Raw genomic sequence first — 17,729 nt, 5'->3', positions numbered from 1 at the left:
CAAGTCATGTGCCCCTGTGATTAGCATCATTCGCTACTAGTGCCATATGGAGCTAGAGAAGGGACTCAGGAGAAAGGGAAGCCACCAATAGCTTGACCTTCTGTTTCCAGCTCCCCATGAGTGTGAGAAAAAATAAGCATTTCTGGTATACTCCACTCTGTGTCAGTGATAAGTTGTTTTGGCAGGAGTGGAGGGGAAGGGCAAATGGAGAAATCTGGTCAAGTTGTGTTAAGTTTCAGTTATGTGACATGACTAAGTCTAGATAGTTCTTCCTAGAGTTGGCCCTATAATTAACAATTCTTTAATTACAGAACTTGTTTTTAAAATGTACATATAATGCTAAATGTTGTTACTGCAGTTGAGAAAATTTTATCTCTGAGAAATGTAAACCTGACTAACTCAAGGGACAAAAATGGTGTAAAGGAGGAACAAAGTTCTCAAAAAGGCACCAGAGGGAAAGGAAAGGCAGTATATCACGAAGAAGGTAGAGCCTGCCAGCAGCCAGGAAACTGAGAGCCTGAGTCTTTGATGCAACGGAGAGAAAGGGCCAGGCTGAATGTTACACATAACACAGATGCACTGGCCACTTTCTATTCAGTTCACGGAATACTTGTTTTTGAGTGTCCACTACAGAATTCCCCAGACTGCAGTGAGCCTCCTTATCTATTCCAGAAGTAAGTGAAATATTCCAATGTAATTTAAGGCATATCTTATAGCTCTAGACACTATGACAAAAATGCAAGGATTCCATATAAATAAGGGATTTAGGTAATTGTAAATATATTTTAGAATAAAATCATTCCTTAATTTTTTGTCAAAGTGAATTAAAGATATCCTATGTGCAAATGCTTGAATTCTGCATGTGAAACTGTTCTAATATTTTAAACAACAGAATCCTATCAGATAATATAATACAAATAATAATTTTAATCATAACCTTATAATTGTCTAGTTTCATAAATTTATATTAGTGTATAATATATATTTGAATTACATATGTGTGCAAAATTTATGAAATATTTTTGAGTGTTAATTGTCTCAGAATAAACAGAAATACTCCTCAACTTTGGGAAACCCTATGAAAATAAGTGTAATATTTGAAACTTGAATTGGAGTGCTGGAGGTATATTTTTGCTACTAACTTGTGTAATGTGTTCTGAATAGTTCATGTGTGATAATACATAAGAAATTATTCTAAATTTTTCTCTTCTTAAAATTTTCTTTGGACCTAAACGTGGTCTCATTTAGGGAAGATTAGATGGGCTGCCAAGAATATTATGTACTTTGTGGCCATTCAATGAAATATTCACAGATGTCCTTAAGCTGTTCATTTTATGTGAAGTTTATCTTTAAGGTCCCATGGCTGATTTTTTGTGTGGATAGTTTACCCATTGGTCATAATAAGATAGAAGTTACCCACTATTGTACTCATTATTATATCTGAGCAAGCCTGTTTCTTTATATCTAGTACACTTGACTTTACAGAATTGGATGCACTGACAACTGGCATACATACTTTTACACTTGCTCTATGTTCTTGCTGGAACTGTTCCCTTTGTCCACGTGCCTTGTGTTTTCTGACTGGTTGGGGCTTAAAGTCTGCTTTGTCAGATACGAATCGAGCTGATTCTGCTTGCTTTTGAGCTCCATTTTCTTAGAATAATTTTCCATCTTTTCACTTTCAGTATGTGTACACCTTTGCCCGTGAGGTGAGTGTCTCGCAGGTAGCATCCTGCTGAGCATTTGTATTTAGTGTGAGCAAAGCTCTTAATTGATAAGTAGGACCTTTACACTTGGGGTAATTATAAAGTTATATCATTTTATTTTTATGATTATTTCCATTAATTTTGTTCTTTATCCTTTGCTCGTCTTAAAAGCTTATTGATTTACCGAGATAGTGATTCTTATTGTTCACGAATTTATCTATTCTTTCCAGACATCTCAGGGCGAGTCTTCCTCACTTATGTCCAATGTTCCCTTAGAATCTCTGTGATGGAGCCCATGCTCCAGAACTCCCTGAAAGATCAAATCGAATCAAGTCAGCAGCTGTACTATTTCCACACCCCGCCTCTCTGTCTCAGTCTGCTTTCCTCAATTATTCATTGGCAAAAAATGTTCCCAAGTTCAGATTTTACTTCTCAGAAACTCAATTTAAGGCACTGTGTTATTTTTTTAATCCTGAAACAAATACTGAAATACTTATCAAACTAAACCACATAGCAAATGACCCTAAATCAGTTTCTTTTCTGTTACTGTGGGAAAAAAATCTGAGGCCAAAAGAAACTTATGGAAGACTGTATTTTGGCTTAGGTTCCAGAACAGTCCATCTTAGTGGGAGGAAGACATGGCTGCAGGCAGAAGGCACGGCAGCTACAGCAGGAAGCAGAGAGTGAACTGGAAGCAGGATGGTGCTGTAACTCTGGAAGCCCAGCCCCAGGGACTAACTTCCTCCAGCAAGTCCTCCTCTCCTGCACGGCACTGCAAAGTGTGCAGCTACATGGGAACCAAGTGTTCAATATGTGAGAATATGAGGAACATTCTCAAGCAAAACACCACATACCTCGTAGTAATATAGTCAATATTCAAATTGAAACATTATCCTGGATTTTTGCTAAAATGTCATAAAGCCATAAATTATAAAATAAGAAGTTGAACAAATTTCTACAGCAACTTTTTACTCTTCCTCAATGCTGTTTCATTCATATTTTTCTAAGCTCCTCTACAGACTTCATGTCTTTTTTTTCCTATATCACACTCTATCTATATTGTGCTACCCATATCTCCATTATGGGGCATACACTGAAGCATGGGAAACATAACATATTGTGAATTAGAAATGATTATCCCATGTGGCTGGAGGGATAAATGGCTCAGTGTTTAAGAACACTAGCAGTTCTTCAAGAGGACCTGAGTTAGATTTTCAGCACCTACATGGTACCTCACAGCTATCTCTAACCTTAGTTCCAGGTGACCTGATACTTTCACACAGATTAAGAAAAAAGAACGTCCTTCCCTTTACATCTATCTCCCACAGTAAAATATGTTGTGTTGTAGCTATGTGCTTTGAAGTGTTTCAAATTACTCTTTCATAGCTTGAAAAGAGTGATTGAAAGTCTCCACTTCTAAACACTGAGCATGTAAAAAATAATCCTGATTATGTTATCCATTTAGTAATTGTTATCCATTCAATAAGTCTGTCTGTAAACAAAACTAAACAAAATACCCAGTCCTTCCTATCCAGGTGTTTCAGAACCGATGTACTACATAAACAGTGCCTTGAGAGACTGAGGAGAAAGAAGTACATTACTAACTCTAAAGATCTGTTACCATATGATAACAGTTTCATGTAACAATGCTTGATAAAAACCACAACTATTGAAATGATTTGTGGTAAAGCTTTAGAGAGCACTAAGGTGAATATGCTAAGTAAGGGGACATTTCAGCAATTCCATTTAAAAAGCAAGAAATGGAGATATTTAATAGTGGCAGAAGTCAGAAAAGAACACACATGGTATGTACTCACTGATAAGTGGATATTAGAAAAAAAAGCTCGGAATATTTATGATACAACTTAGAGACCACATGACAGTCAAGGAGAAGAAAGACCAATGTGTGGGTGCCTCAGTCCTACTTAGAATGGGGAACAAAATAATCACGGGAGTTAGAGGGTGGGAAGGACTTGGAAGGAAGAGAGAAGGGGGAGAAGGAAAAGGGGGGCAGGATTGGGTGTGGGAGGAAATGGGAGGAGATGTACAGAGGGTCAGGAAATTGAACAGAGATGTATAGCAATGGGAGATGGGGAACTAGGGGTAGCCACCAGATTGTCCCAGATGGCAAAAATTAAGAGGCTCCCAGCACCCAACGGGGATGACATTAGCTGAAATACACAACAAAGAGGAAAGAACCAGTAGAGACCATGTCCAGAAGCATAGGGGAATGGGGCGGGAATGGGTGGGTGGTAATGTGTGGGTGGGTGGAGGAACTCCCTCATGGAGGCAGGAAGAGAGGGGTGGAATGAGAGTTTTTGGAGGGGAAACTGGGGAGGGCAATAATATATAAAATGTAAATAAACAAAATAACCAATAAAAAAGTTAAAAAAAAAAACTAGGCCAGCTTAGGCTTCACAACAAAATCCTGTCTCAAAAATAAATATAGGAAAGCAGTGAATGAAACAGTTAACTGAGCAAAAGACAAATTACAAATGAGACAATATGTTGCCAGCTACTTACCCAACAGAGGATGAAACACTACATATACACTCACATGCTCGCATGTGAAAACACACACACACACACACACACACACACACACACACACACACAGTCTATTGTTGTTCAACAATAAAAAAATTAATCTAAAACTGGGCTTTGGAATAGAACACAGCACTGAACATCCTTAGTCATCAGAGAAATGAAAATTAAAGTATATGAGATTTTTGTCGCATCCCATTTAAAATAGTTATTATCAAGAAATCAAATGAGGACAAATGCTGGTGAGGATAATGGGAAATAGGAAGCCTTCATTCGACATTGCTGGAAGCATAAACTGATGTAACGTCTATGCTAATCAGTGGGGAGGGGTCTCAGAAGCCTAAAAGAGGAGTGTTATGTGGTCCAGCTATGTAATTCCAGGGCACTTATCTAAAGGTCTATATCCTACTACAGAGATTCTTGGTCAACCTTGTTTATTGTGCTCTATTCACAATTGCTAGGGAATAAATACAGCGTAGATGTTCATCAACAAAAGAATGGATAAGGAGAGTGTGGTAGAGATGTCTCTCAATAGACAAACGGATAGATGAATATTATTCAGCAATAAAGAAAATAAAATTATAGAATTTGCCTGAAATGTACACAACTTGAAAATACTATAATAAGTGAGTTATCTGGGCTCAGAGAGAGTAGCACGTGCAAATCTTAGCTTCTGGTTTTATCTGTATTCACTCATGTGAATAGGAGAGTGTATGTGTAGACACCAGGACTTTAGAAAAGTCCCAATGAGAGGGAAAGGGAAGCATAGGAAGAAGAATGGGAAGGGAATAGAACACGAGATACAGAAGTGGAAGAGGAGACACCAGACACAAGGAGGCGTAGGTGGGGATGAAGAAAGAGGGAGGTAATGGGAGAGAAAAGCTTCAGGACAGGTTGACCGAAAGTAAATATGTCTGGAGCTGCCATAGGGAAAACTGCTACTTTGTAAGCTGCTTTTTACAAATTAGTAAACAATTATTATTAAAATATTTTAAAAGTCAATGAAGGCTGACTGCTGTAGAGTTGACAGTTGTCCTTATGGAATGATATGGGGTGAGTCTTGTGGCCATGTGCTCGTCTTGCACCTCAACAAGACATACACATTAAGAGGGTATAATTGTTCCATAACCATCAGCATGTGAGAAGAGAAAAGTGGAAAATATTCAACAAAACCAGTAATTTGCCTTTCCCTTAATGATCACTTATTTTTAAGTTGTTCAACTATTTTACCAATCAACTCCTCTTTATAACACTTGCACATATGCAGAATAGAAATAGAGTTTCTTCTCTGTGTGGTCTGTGCTCTCTGTTAGATCTTAGCAAGGCAAGGTAGGTTTGGGTGCGGGCTGCAGGTGCCTGGAGAACACTGTGCGCTCACTCGCTGCACAGAAGTAGAGAGCAGAGTCACTGGGTTTGGAGTCTCTAATGTGCAGGGAAACATGCAGGCTGGCTTTGCTGAACTGAGCTGTGAATCTGCCTTCTTTCTTTTCACCATTAGAGAAGATGGACATCAGAGCTTTGGGGCCTTCCCCAGAATGCTGTCTGTACCACCAGAAGTACAGAAAATTAGGATCACTATAAGTGCAGTTGAGAGAAGCTATGGATCCCTCTGGGACAATGAGGGATTCTGGGCTCTGCTGCACCTTCTCCTGGCTGCTCACCCCTGTGAAGAAAGACAAAGGTCACACATTCAGACTAGATACATATTGATGCTAACATTCCATTTCCATGGGTCTCTGACTCCTAACTAGAGATTAAGAACATCTGTGTTTCTGCCATCTAACTAGAGATTAAGAGCATCTGTGTTTCTACCATTAGCCTGAAATAAGCAACAACTTTACATATCACACCTGTATCCCAAAGAAATTCCCAAACTCACAGTTTAATTGGAGCCACAGGACCACTAGTGAAACACTCAAGGATTTCATTCTCTCCTCTTCTCTCTTCACTGAGGATTTTAGATTCTCAACCCTGAATTCATATAATCACATACAAGTTTCCACACCTCCTACTTTAGGAACCATGAAAAGCAGCTTTGCTAGCAATCAGAAAATTGAGTCTTCACCACCTAAACAGCACCAAGCCTTTCCTCCAGCCCTCTCTACCCCTCCCTCCTCTTCCTGCCCAACCCTTTCACCCTTCTCTCCCACTTGAGAATTTACTCAGGATCCCTATAAAACACTGCCACCTTGTGGGCTCATGATAGTTACCAAAGAAAGAGTCAAACTGTAAATTCTTCTAATGTAACTACTAACAAGTAAAATTCCTTGATAGTTCAGCTGGAGTATTGAAGAGACATTTGCCCAGATCAGGATTGGGAGTGAGGTGAGCTTGTGTGTACACACTTAGCAGATGTCTCCTTTCTCTGTAATAATAAGTATAGCACACAGGCAGTCAGCCAACTGCTCTGAAAAAATCACTACGAAATGTCAGCCATAGAAACCTAAGGGAGGGCCTTATCTACAGCACAATTCTAACTCTTGTCACTCCCATTCAAATACACCTTCAACGCTTACAAATGGCTGGACAGACTGTTTTTTCTAGACCAGAGCCTAGAAAGACCTGGAATTCTTCATTCCATTTGGAGCCAAGAGCACACTTGTGTGTAAACAATTTTACTTGGGTTGGAGCAGGATAGATGTTGAGTACCTGAACTCTAAATAAAACCTAGGCAATTTGTTCATTTGTGTAATTTTTTATTATCTTTTCTTGAATAAAGTCTTGTTGAGTAAAGTTGATCTTTGAATGTCCTAGATCTGGTTTCTCTCACTCTCCTTTCTGACCCCCGCCCCTCTCCGCCTCTCCCCTTTCTTCCTTTTCTCTTTTGCCCTAACCCTTTCACTTTATCTCAATCTCCATATCTAACATAGTCATCAAACCAATACATACCAGGGGAATATCTGTGCCAGAGCTGAACTGGGTCCACATAGAAACAAGTCAACAAACAACTGACCTGCAGGACTCTGAGGCCTCCACATCCAGGAGAGTAAAGATTGTAGATGCAAGCAGGCAGTTTATATCAAAACAACTAGTAGCAGGTGTTGGTTCCTCACTTTGGTAAGATGCCATTGAGTTGATTTTTTTCTTAGGCATATTTAACCGCAGGACAATTTGATTAAAGATTTACTGGTGGTAATAAACTCAATCCTGCATACACAATAAGACATATATAACTCTCACTGAGGCACAAAGTAAGCTAAATAAAGATCAGATATGACAACATTGAAACTTTTGGTAAAGTACCTGGTACACCTTCTATAATGATGCATTCAGTGAATGACTGAGAAAACCAGCTTATAATAAAGTACGGACTTGGGGAGCGGATTGCTGTGGTCTCTGGCTACACAGATAGTGTAAAGATCACCAGGCTATTAACCACTTCTCCTCCCAGACTTCCAGACAAATAACAGATTTTACATTCATTCCTTTGTAGGAACAACCATGTGTATTTCACATTCCAGGATTCCCAGGAGATATCAGTGAGCACTAGGACTTCTATGCCTCCTAAGCTGTCCTATGTTTGGCTTTGAGATCTTGCCGAAGCTGGTGCATGAAAAGCTAAGCATCCACAAAATACAGTTTGACCAGACGTTCAATATCTACAAGTACAAAGGGAACAGATGAGGGAAAGATGTTCATACTGAAACAGTTTTCTTCAAGAGTACATTATCCATGACAATAATAACAGTGTTCATTTCTCACTAAACATCAACCCTGAGGCTGGGATAATCAGAATGGCACATGCTTAACATTCCAGAGGGGATTCAGGCTCAAGAGGGTGTGAGTTTAAGTCCTGCCTGTGACATAAGGGGAGACATGTCTCAAAATCTCTGTAATAATGAGAAGAATAAAAACAACAAGGCATGGGCTTAGGAAGTGGCTAAAAGAAGCATGGAACTACACTTGAAGAACAGTCTTTGTAAAATACACACCTCCCTGTGAGAGACTTGTAATAAAATGTATGTAATTAGATAAACAGTTTCCCCTGAAGAGCTGGAGAATGCCCAGCACACACAGCACTTCCTGCACCACAGAGAACCTGAAACAAAGCACCAAGGGTGTGGCTGCCAGGTGAGAGGAGGGATATGCAAAAGAATGGGAGTTGTAAAGTAAACAACAGAGCCAGATGAAACCTCAAAAGTTTAAACTTCTGAAAGAAAGTAAGGATCCAGGGGTTGGGGATTTGGCTCAGTGGTAGAGCGCTTGCCTAGCAAGCACAAGGCCCTGGGTTCGGTCCCCAGCTCCGAAAAAAAAGGAAAGAAAAAAAAAAAAAAAAGAAAGTAAGGATCCTAACAGTGGTGTTGAAAATGTGAGAGAGGAGAGGAGACTTCCCTAGGTTGGGCTTTCAGCAAAGAGAAATAAAAGTCTGGATAAGATTCAGAGATGTACAATCTGACACTCTGCAAAGACAATTGAAGATAAGAAATCTTTGATCCTCACCGCAAGCAGAAACTGGAGAACTTATGAGCTTGTTCATTGGGGCCATGGAGGGGAAACGTCTTTAGAAAATTCTTATTCTTAATATCTAAGCTCAAGAGTCAATCCAATCTTTATACAGCCTGCCAAATATGCCTAACATTTCTTGCATGCACCTAGAAACTTACCCATACCCACTACCAGGGACCAACCTTAGACTACTGAGTCCTACTTGTGTATTGGCCAACCTCTCGGTTTCGTCAAAGTGGTAGATCCTGCGTACCAGCTCAGCCTAGTCTATCATCACAATATAAACAGCCAATTAAAGAAGTCTATATGCCCAGCTTTAATGACAAAAAAGCCCATAAAAATATTAAAGATCAAGACAGTATGTTCCACATCCACCAAAACCAGAACTACCTCTATGAACCTCATACCATAGAACTTAAAAGAACCATCACAAAATTCACTAAATAAACCAAAGAGTTTAAAGATGATACAAGGTCACAACTCCATGAAGAAATGCTCAATGTCTTAGTCATCAAAAAAATGCAAATCCAAACAACCCTCAGATTCCACCTTACACCAATCAGAATGGCTAAGTTATAAAAACTCAGGTGACAACACATGTTGGCAAAGATGTGGAGAAAGAGGAACACTCCTCCATTGCTGGTGGGATGGCAAACTGTTACAACCACTCTGGAAATCAATCTGGAGGTTCCTCAGAAAACTGCAAATATATCTACCTGAAGACCTAGCTATACCATTCTTGTGCATGTACCTAAAAGATACCGCACCACAGGGGTACATGTTCCACTATGCTCATAGGGCATTATCTGTGACAGCCAGAAGCTGGAAACAACCCAGATGTCACACAACAGAAGAACAGATACAGAAAATGTGGTTCATTTATACAAAAGAACACTATTTAGCTATTAAGAATGAGGACATCATGCGTTTTGCAGGCAAATGTACGGAACTAGAAAATGCCATCCTGAGTGAGGTAACTCAGACCCAAAATGATATGCATGAAACGTACTCAGTAATAAGTAGATATTAGCCAAAAAAAAAAAAAACAAAAAAAGAAACAAAACAAGAACAACAGCAACAAGAAAAAAACACAGAATACCTAGGATACAATCCACAGAACTCAAGGTTTACAAACAAAAGGTATAAACAACCCAGGTGACAGCAAATGCTGGCGAGGATGTGGAGAAAGAGGAACACTCCTCCATTGTTGGTGGGATTGCAGACTGGTACAACCATTCTGGAAATCAGTATGGAGGTTCCTCAGAAAATTGGACATTGAACTACCTGAGGACCCAGCTATACCTCTCTTGGGCATATACCCAAAAGATGCCCCAACATATAACAAAGACACGTGCTCCACTATGTTCATAGCAGCCTTATTTATAATAGCCAGAAGCTGGAAAGAACCCAGATGCCCTTCAACAGAGGAATGGATACAGAAAATGTGGTACATCTACACAATGGAATATTACTCAGCTATCAAAAACAATGACCTTATGAAATTCATAGGCAAATGGATGAAACTGGAAAATATCATCCTGAGTGATGGTATCCCAATCACAGAAAACCACACATGGTATGCACTCTTTGATAAGTGGCTATTAGTCCAAATGCTTGAATTGCCTTAGAAGCACAGAACACATGAAACTCAAGAAGGCTGACCAAAATGTGAATGCTCCTTGTTTAAAAGGGGAACAAGAATACCCTTGGCAGGGAATAGGGAGGCAAATTTTAGAATAGAGGCAGAAGGAACACCCATTCAGAGCCTGCCCCACATGTGGCCCATACATATACAGCCACCAAACTAGAGAAGATGGATGAAACAAAGAAGTGCAGGCCGACAGGAACCGGATGTAGATCTCTCCTGAGAGACACACCCAGAATACAGCAAATTCATAGGTGAATGCCAGCAGCAAACCACTGAACTGAGAACGGGACCCTCGTTGAAGGAATCAGAAAAAGGACTGGAAGAACTTGAAGGGGCTCAAGACCCCATATGAACAACAATGCCAACCAACCAGAGCTTCCAGGGACTAAGCCACTACCCAAAGACTATTCATAGACTGACCCTGGACTCTAACCTCATAGGTAGCAATGAATAGCCTAGTAAGAGCACCAGTGGAAGGGGAAGTCCTGGGTCCTGCTAAGACTGAACCCACAGTGAACGTGATTGTTGGAGGGAGGGTGGTAATGGGGGGAGGATGGGGAGGGGAAGCCCATATAGAAGAGGAGGAGGAGGGGTTAAGGGATGTTGGCCTGGAAACCTGGAAGGGGAATAAAAATCGAAATGTAAATAAGAAATAGTCAAGTTAATAAAGATTAAAAAAAAGTCTCTGTTTTTCAAGTGTCAATGCTTCCATTCATGAGTCTGGCTTTCAGGTCTAATATATTTCTATGGAAGCTCCTTCTAGCCTTCCTTTGGTCTTAGTAGGTTTTTTCTCCTTATCAGAATTTGTCTTCTCACAAAGCTGTTCTTTCTCACTTTTGTCACAGCTGTTTCCTATTTTTCGTTCTTTTTTTAGTTATGAATGTAATCTATAAATGCCAGCCTTTGAACAAAACCTTTGTTTCCTAACATTCAAGTAATAAATGGTGAATCCATCTGAACTTTCCCAATGCACAAGTTTGATAATTCTTTCATAACATGAGATTAACACTGGGTTCCCATATTACACCCTACCTATTAAAATAACATTTTCTTTCCTTTTTATTTCATAGACATATACTTTAGTACAGACTTACATGCCATGTGCATGCCTTTCCCCAAAGAACAGGTCTCAAATCTAATGAGAAATAGTTGGTTGCTCCTTAAAACAGCCATGTCACTACTAAATTAGTGGGCACATCTTGTTGGCAGGTTGATCATTTAACACATAGAAGGATACACAGCCAGAGTTCCAATGATGATATATCTCCCCTAGCAGCCTTCTACCTAGAAGGAAATATCTTACATTATATATGAAATATGTGATCTCTTCAGCAGTAGGATCCCATCAATTATGTTACATAGCAAAGAGGAATGACAATACTGTCTGTTGCTGTGGAGACCTGTGGGACCTCCCTGAGCAACAACTCACATGAAGGAATTACACACCTAGCTTTGTAAATATCATTTACAATCCTAAGGTTTCATGAATTGATATCTATTGCCTTGTGTACATGCAATACTGTTCACCTTCCATTAAGATGTTTTTTTCTTCCAGTGGCCCATTATACACTCCTATGCAGCAACGTCACTTTAAACAGAAAAATCTAAAGATAGAACCTAGGATCCATGTATGAGAAATTACATGGCAGTATATGTTCTGAGTGGGGGCATACTCCTCTAGTTTGATTTTTGTCCTTATCATTTATCATAGCAGAACAGAAATCAAACTAGGACAGATATAATAATGAAAGATTCTTCCCCTTCACTCTCAGAATCAGGTGAAGACCTGTATGATAAAAGCTTCAAGTTATTGAAGAAAGAAATTAAGAGGATATCAGGAGATAGAAAGATCTCCACTGTTCATGGACCAATAGGAAAAACATAATAAAAATATCCATCTTACCAAAAGATGCATCCAATCTAACAGATTTAAGGCAATACCCATCAAATTTCCATACAATTCTTTACTGACCTTGAAAAAAATCATATAAGGTTCAAAATTGAAAAAGAAAATACACAGGACAGTCAAAACAATCCTATACAATAAAAGAGCTTCCAGATGTATCACAATTCCTGGTTCAAGTGAACTACAAATCTATAGTAATAAAACTCACATGGTTTTGATATAAAAACAGATACATTGATCAGTGCAATGGAATCATAGACACAGAAATAAATCTACACACATATGGACTCCTTGTTTTGTACAAAGAAGCCAGAAATATACAATTTAAAAAAAAGAAAGAATTTTCAACAAACGGTGCTGTCTAACTGGATGTTGGTCTGTGGAAGAATCCAAGTAGTTCTAGACTTATCACCCTATACAAAAGTCAATTTCAAGTGCATCAAAGATATAAACATAAAACCAGATACACCCTCTCATAGAAGAGATAGGGGGAATACGTGTGAGTTCGTTAGCCTAGGAGATAACTTCTGAACAGACCCCCCAATAGTGCAGACACTAAGATCAACAATTATTAAATGGGACTTGGTGTAAATCAAAGGAAACCTTAAGAAGGACAGAAGTGGAGCCTGAAGAATGAGAAAAGATTCTTACACACTTTACATCTTACAGAGGGCTAATATCTAAAATGCATAGAGAACTCAAAGTAGGCATCAACAAACAAAATAATACAATTTAAAAATGAGATTCAGATAGAAACAGAGAATTCTCTATAGTGGAATCTTAAACGGTCAAGAAACACTTAAATATTCAACATCCTTAGCTATAAGGGAGATACAAATGAAAAAGACTCTGAGATTCTATCTTAAACCTATCAGAATGACTCAAAAACATGTCACCTCATGCTGCCAAGGACATGGAGCAAGGGGAACACTCCTCCATGGCTGGCGGGAGTGCAAACTTACACAACCACTATGGAAATCAATATGATTGTTTCTCAGGAAATTGGAAATCCATCTGCCTTAAGACACAACTATACCACCGGAATATCCAAAGGATGTTCTATCCTGCCACAAGGGCACTTGTTCCACTATGTTCTTAGAAGCTTTATTCACAATGGCCAGAAACTGGAAACAAATTAGTTGTCCCTCAATCAAAGATTTGATCAAGAAAATGTGGTTCATTTACACAGTGGGTTACTACTCCTCTGTAAAAGAAAATGAAAACATAAAAATTTCAGGCAAAGGAATTGAACCAGAAGCAAAAATCATCTTAAATGAGGTAACCAAGATCCAGAAAGACAAACACGGTATGTACTCATGTATAAAAATAGATTAGCTAAAAAGGATAATCATGAGACAAGTCACAGACCCAGAAAAGATAAGGAAAAAGGAGGGCACTAAGATGGATTCATGTGTCTTCCTGGGAGGAGGAAATAGAACATATCTAGTGGTTATACTGAGGGTGAGGTAGGATGAGAACAGGAGCCATCATGTGTTGGGGGGGAAGGAGAGAGTATGGTAGGAGATAACTGGAACTGGAGTGCATTTCAGGGACAATGTAAAAATCTAGTGTAGTAGAAAATCCCAGATTCTACTAAGGTGACCCTTGTGAGGATTTCTAGTAAAGAAAGATACAAACCTTAAACCAGACATCTTCTGAAACCAAGAAGCCCAGTCATCATGAGAGAGGAGTTCTTCAGTAATTGATGTGAGGAGATGCAGAGATTCACAGGCAAACATTAGTCTGAGGGATGACTCACACTGGAGCTCTCCACTGGGTTCCTCACATTGGAGCCAATGTCTGAGCCCAGTAGGGGAGGAAGAGTGGTAGAGCCAAAGTAATTGAAGGCACCAGGAAAAAATGGCTCACAGAACCAACTAACCAGGGCTCTGAGGGGCTCACAGGGACTGAAGCAATAATCATGGAGCTTGCATGTGTCTGTTCTTGGTCTTCCACAAATATATTAGGATTCTTAGCTTGGTGTTTTTGTGGGATACCTAACAGTGGAAGTGTGGGTGTCACTGTCCCTTTTGACTGCCCATTAGATTCTTTGCCTCCTATTGGGTTGTCTTTTCGAGATCTGATATGGAGGTTTCTGCCTGGTTCTTTTGTAACTTACCATTCTGTGTTTGGTTGCTGTCCCTGGAAGGCCAACTCTTTTCTCAAGGGAAATGGACAAGTGTGTCTGAGGAGGAGGAGAGGGTGGGTCAACTAGGAGGAATATAGAGAGGGAAAACTAGAGTCTGGAGAAATTGATGGAAACATTAAACTGATGTAACAACTTTGGAAATCAGTGGGAAGTATTCTCATGAAGCTAAAAGAGGAAGACTTACAGGTTCCATCTATGTAATTTCTGGATAAATATATCTGAAGGACATTGTTGCACCTCACTAAAGAGATACATGCTCAACTCTGCTTATTTCCACTCTGTTCAAAATTGCTATGGAATGAAGGCTTCTTAGATATTTATCAATAAAAGAATGAATAGTGAAAATTTGGTGGATATGTATATATATATATGTGTGTGTGTGTGTGTGTGTGTGTGTGTATGTGTGTGTATGTGTGTGTGTGTGTTTATGTTGTATGTGTATGTGTGTGTAAGTAAGCAATGGAGAAAAATAAAATTATAGAATTCCTATGAAAATACTGTAATGAATTATTCTGTCCTCATATAGAAAAGTGTATATGAATCTTAGTTTCTAATTTTTATCTCTATGTACTCATGTGACTATGACTGTGTGTAGAAAGCTGCACATAAAGTGAAAGGGGCACTCAGGGAGACGACTAGGGAGGTAATGGAGCACAAGGTAGAATGGGGAACGAGGAAATGGTAGAAGGGATAAGCTTGGGAATGGGTCAACCAAAAGTAAATGTGTATGAAACCGCCATAGAGAAACCTGCTACATTGTAAGCTAGCTTTCTTTTTTTTCTTTTTTTCTTTTTTTCGGAGCTGGGGACTGAACCCCGGGCCTTGCGCTTGCTAGGCAAGCACTCTACCACTGAGCTAAATCCCCAACCCGAAAGCTAGCTTTCAAAAATTAGAAAACAATTATTTTTATTGAAAGATTTTTAAAAGCACAGGGCTGTGGAGTTTATGGTTGTATTTATGGCATGGTATGTGGTCAGCCTTATGGCCATGTGTTTTGTCTTCCAGCTCAACAACATATGCTCATTAGTAGTGTGTGCATTATTTTATAACCATCCACATGTAAGAAGAAAAAAGTGGAAAATATTTACCCAAACTAGTAATGTGCCTTTTCTATCAGGATTACTTTTTTTCTTAATGTTAAAATATGTTCCAGGACAATCAAGGTCTCTCTATTCCTGCTTATAAGTCCCACAGCATATAGAATAGAATGGAAACAGGACGTCTCTGCTGTGTGGTCTGTGACCTATGTCAGGGCTTGTACTGCACAGTAGGTTTGTATGCAGGCTGCAGGTGCCTGGGGAGCACTGTGTGCTCACTGCACACAAGTAGAGAGCAGAGTCACCAGGCTGGGAGTCTCTGATGTGCAGGAAAACATGTAGGCTGGCTTTATTGAGCTGAATTGTGAATCTGCCTTCTTCCTTTTCACCAGTGGAGATGATGGACCTTAGCTCCTTGGGTTCTTTCCCAGGATCTTGTCTGTACCATGCGAAATACCGAGAAGTACTATCACTGAAAGTGCAGTTGAGAGAGGTCCTGGCTCCCTCTGGAACAGTGAGAGATTCTGGGCTCTGCTGCACCTTCTGCTGGCTGCTCACCCCTGTGCAGAAAGACAAAGGTCACACAATCAAGACTAGATGCATATGGATTCTAACACTTTTCCATGGGCTTCTCACTTCCTAATTGGAGATTTAAAATACCTGAGTTTGCCCCCGCCAGCGGGGACCCAGTTATTTGTGGGGGTTGAGAGGGACCCATACCTGAGGGAGAAAGGGTGAGAAAGAGGAGCGAGACCAAGCAGTGTCTTTGTTAAGGTCTGTTTATTGAGAGGAATGTACAGCATTTAAAGCTCTGAAGCAGGAATTGAAGCAGGAACTGAAGCTTAGGGCGGGGGAGTACTGGGAAGTGCCCAAGGACATAAAGTGAATCTCTAAACTGCAAGATATTCTCCTTAATCAAGGAGGCAACAGTCTTCTGGGGACAAGTTCTTTGAAAAGGTCAAGCCCTTCTCAGGAATCTGCTCAGGGCAGGGCTCTAGCTTTGCTTAGTTCAGAAGTCCGGTCCCAGACATGAATTTCTACCATTTGCCTGGAGCAGGAAAGAACTTTACATCTCACACCTGGCTCCCAAAGGAATTTCCAAACTTACCATTTAGCTGGAGCCACAGGACCACCAGTGAAACACTCAAGGATTTCATTCTTGCCTCCTCCCTCTTCACTGGGGACTGAAATACTCAACTCTAAGTTGGCAACTAGAAAAGGGATCTTTTCGTGACCTCAGAAGCACCAAGCCTTTCTGCCAGCCCTTTCTTTGCTCCCTCCTCCTCTTCCTGTACTCTTCTTCTCCCCACTCCACCCCATCCCCCACTTCTCTCCCTCTTGAGATCTTTGCTCAAGATCCCAAAGAAAACACTGCCATCTTGTGGACTCATGAAAGTTAGGACTGGGGGAGGGGGGACGGGGATAGGTGAGCTTGTGTGTTTACACTTAGCAGATGTTGTCCTCTTTCTCTGTAATAGCAGGTTTCACTCATAAGTAGTCACCTGCACTAAAAAGTGAAAAGTCTGCAATGGAAAGCTGAATGAGTTTGGTTTTTGTTTTTGTTGTTTTTGTTTTTGTTGTTGTTGTTGTTATTTGGACAGCATAACTCTAACTCTTATCACCTCGGGCATCTTCATTAAATCCATTTTTAAGTTTAGTTTTTGTTTCTGAGTTTTTCATTATTATTCATTCTGTACATTTCACATCATGTAAACCAATTCCATTCATATCCAGGGCACTTCGTATCCATCTTCCTCCCTTGTAGCCTCCCCACTCCCCCGGCCAAAAGCAAAATAAAAACAAACAAAAATAAACAAAATGAAAAAAATTCTCATTGTGTATATACTGTGGAACACACTAGGATATATTTCAGTGGAATCTAGAAAGTCCTGGAATTCTTCATTCTGTTTGGAGCCAGGACCAAGTTTGTGTGTGAACAGGATTTTACTTGAGTTGGTACAGGAGACGGGGGTGAATGCAACACCTAAACTGTAAATAAAAACTAGAGAACTTGTTCATTTCTCTAATTATTCTCTTTTCCTGATTAAGTCCTGTTGAGAGAAATTGATCTGTGAAAGTTCTTGATGAGGTTTCTCTCACCCTCCCACTTTCTGACACTTAGCCTTCTCTATCTCTCCCTTTTCTTTCTTCTCTCTCTTCTTCCCCAACCCTTTCACTTTATCTCACTCTCCATTTCTAACACATCATCAAACCATATGTACTAGGGGAACATCTCTGCCAGGGCTGAACTAGGACCACATAGAAACCAGTCAGGAAACAACTGTCCTGCAGG

General features: G+C 39.9%; 1 protein-coding gene across 1 annotated transcript; it reads right to left on the bottom strand.

Annotated features, from left to right (window-relative positions):
• Positions 1-5,566: 5,566 nt before the first annotated feature.
• On the bottom strand, positions 5,567-16,593 carry LOC134482030 (basement membrane-specific heparan sulfate proteoglycan core protein-like). The gene is made up of 3 exons (XM_063274827.1): positions 16,545-16,593; positions 15,643-15,996; positions 5,567-5,913 (listed from the first exon to the last, which is right to left on the bottom strand). The coding sequence occupies exons 1-3, from the start codon at positions 16,591-16,593 to the stop codon at positions 5,567-5,569; spliced, it is 750 nt and encodes a 249-aa protein (XP_063130897.1).
• Positions 16,594-17,729: the final 1,136 nt, after the last annotated feature.

Source organism: Rattus norvegicus, chromosome 15, assembly GCF_036323735.1.
Source record: "Rattus norvegicus strain BN/NHsdMcwi chromosome 15, GRCr8, whole genome shotgun sequence".
Lineage (NCBI taxonomy): Eukaryota > Metazoa > Chordata > Mammalia > Rodentia > Muridae > Rattus > Rattus norvegicus.
This window is presented reverse-complemented; position numbering and strand designations above follow the sequence as displayed.

What these genes read in the sequence shown, in the direction of transcription:
- LOC134482030 (XM_063274827.1), bottom strand. Translation starts at nt 16,593, where the DNA reads ATGAAATCCTTGAGTGTTTCACTGGTGGTCCTGTGGCTCCAGCTAAAT. An exon ending in CCTGTGGCTCCAGCTAAATG is followed by an intron (nt 15,997 to 16,544) that starts GTAAGTTTGGAA and finishes CTTTCTGCACAG; the next exon opens with GGGTGAGCAGCCAGCAGAAG. An exon ending in CAGTACAAGCCCTGACATAG is followed by an intron (nt 5,914 to 15,642) that starts GTCACAGACCAC and finishes CTTTCTTCACAG; the next exon opens with GGGTGAGCAGCCAGGAGAAG.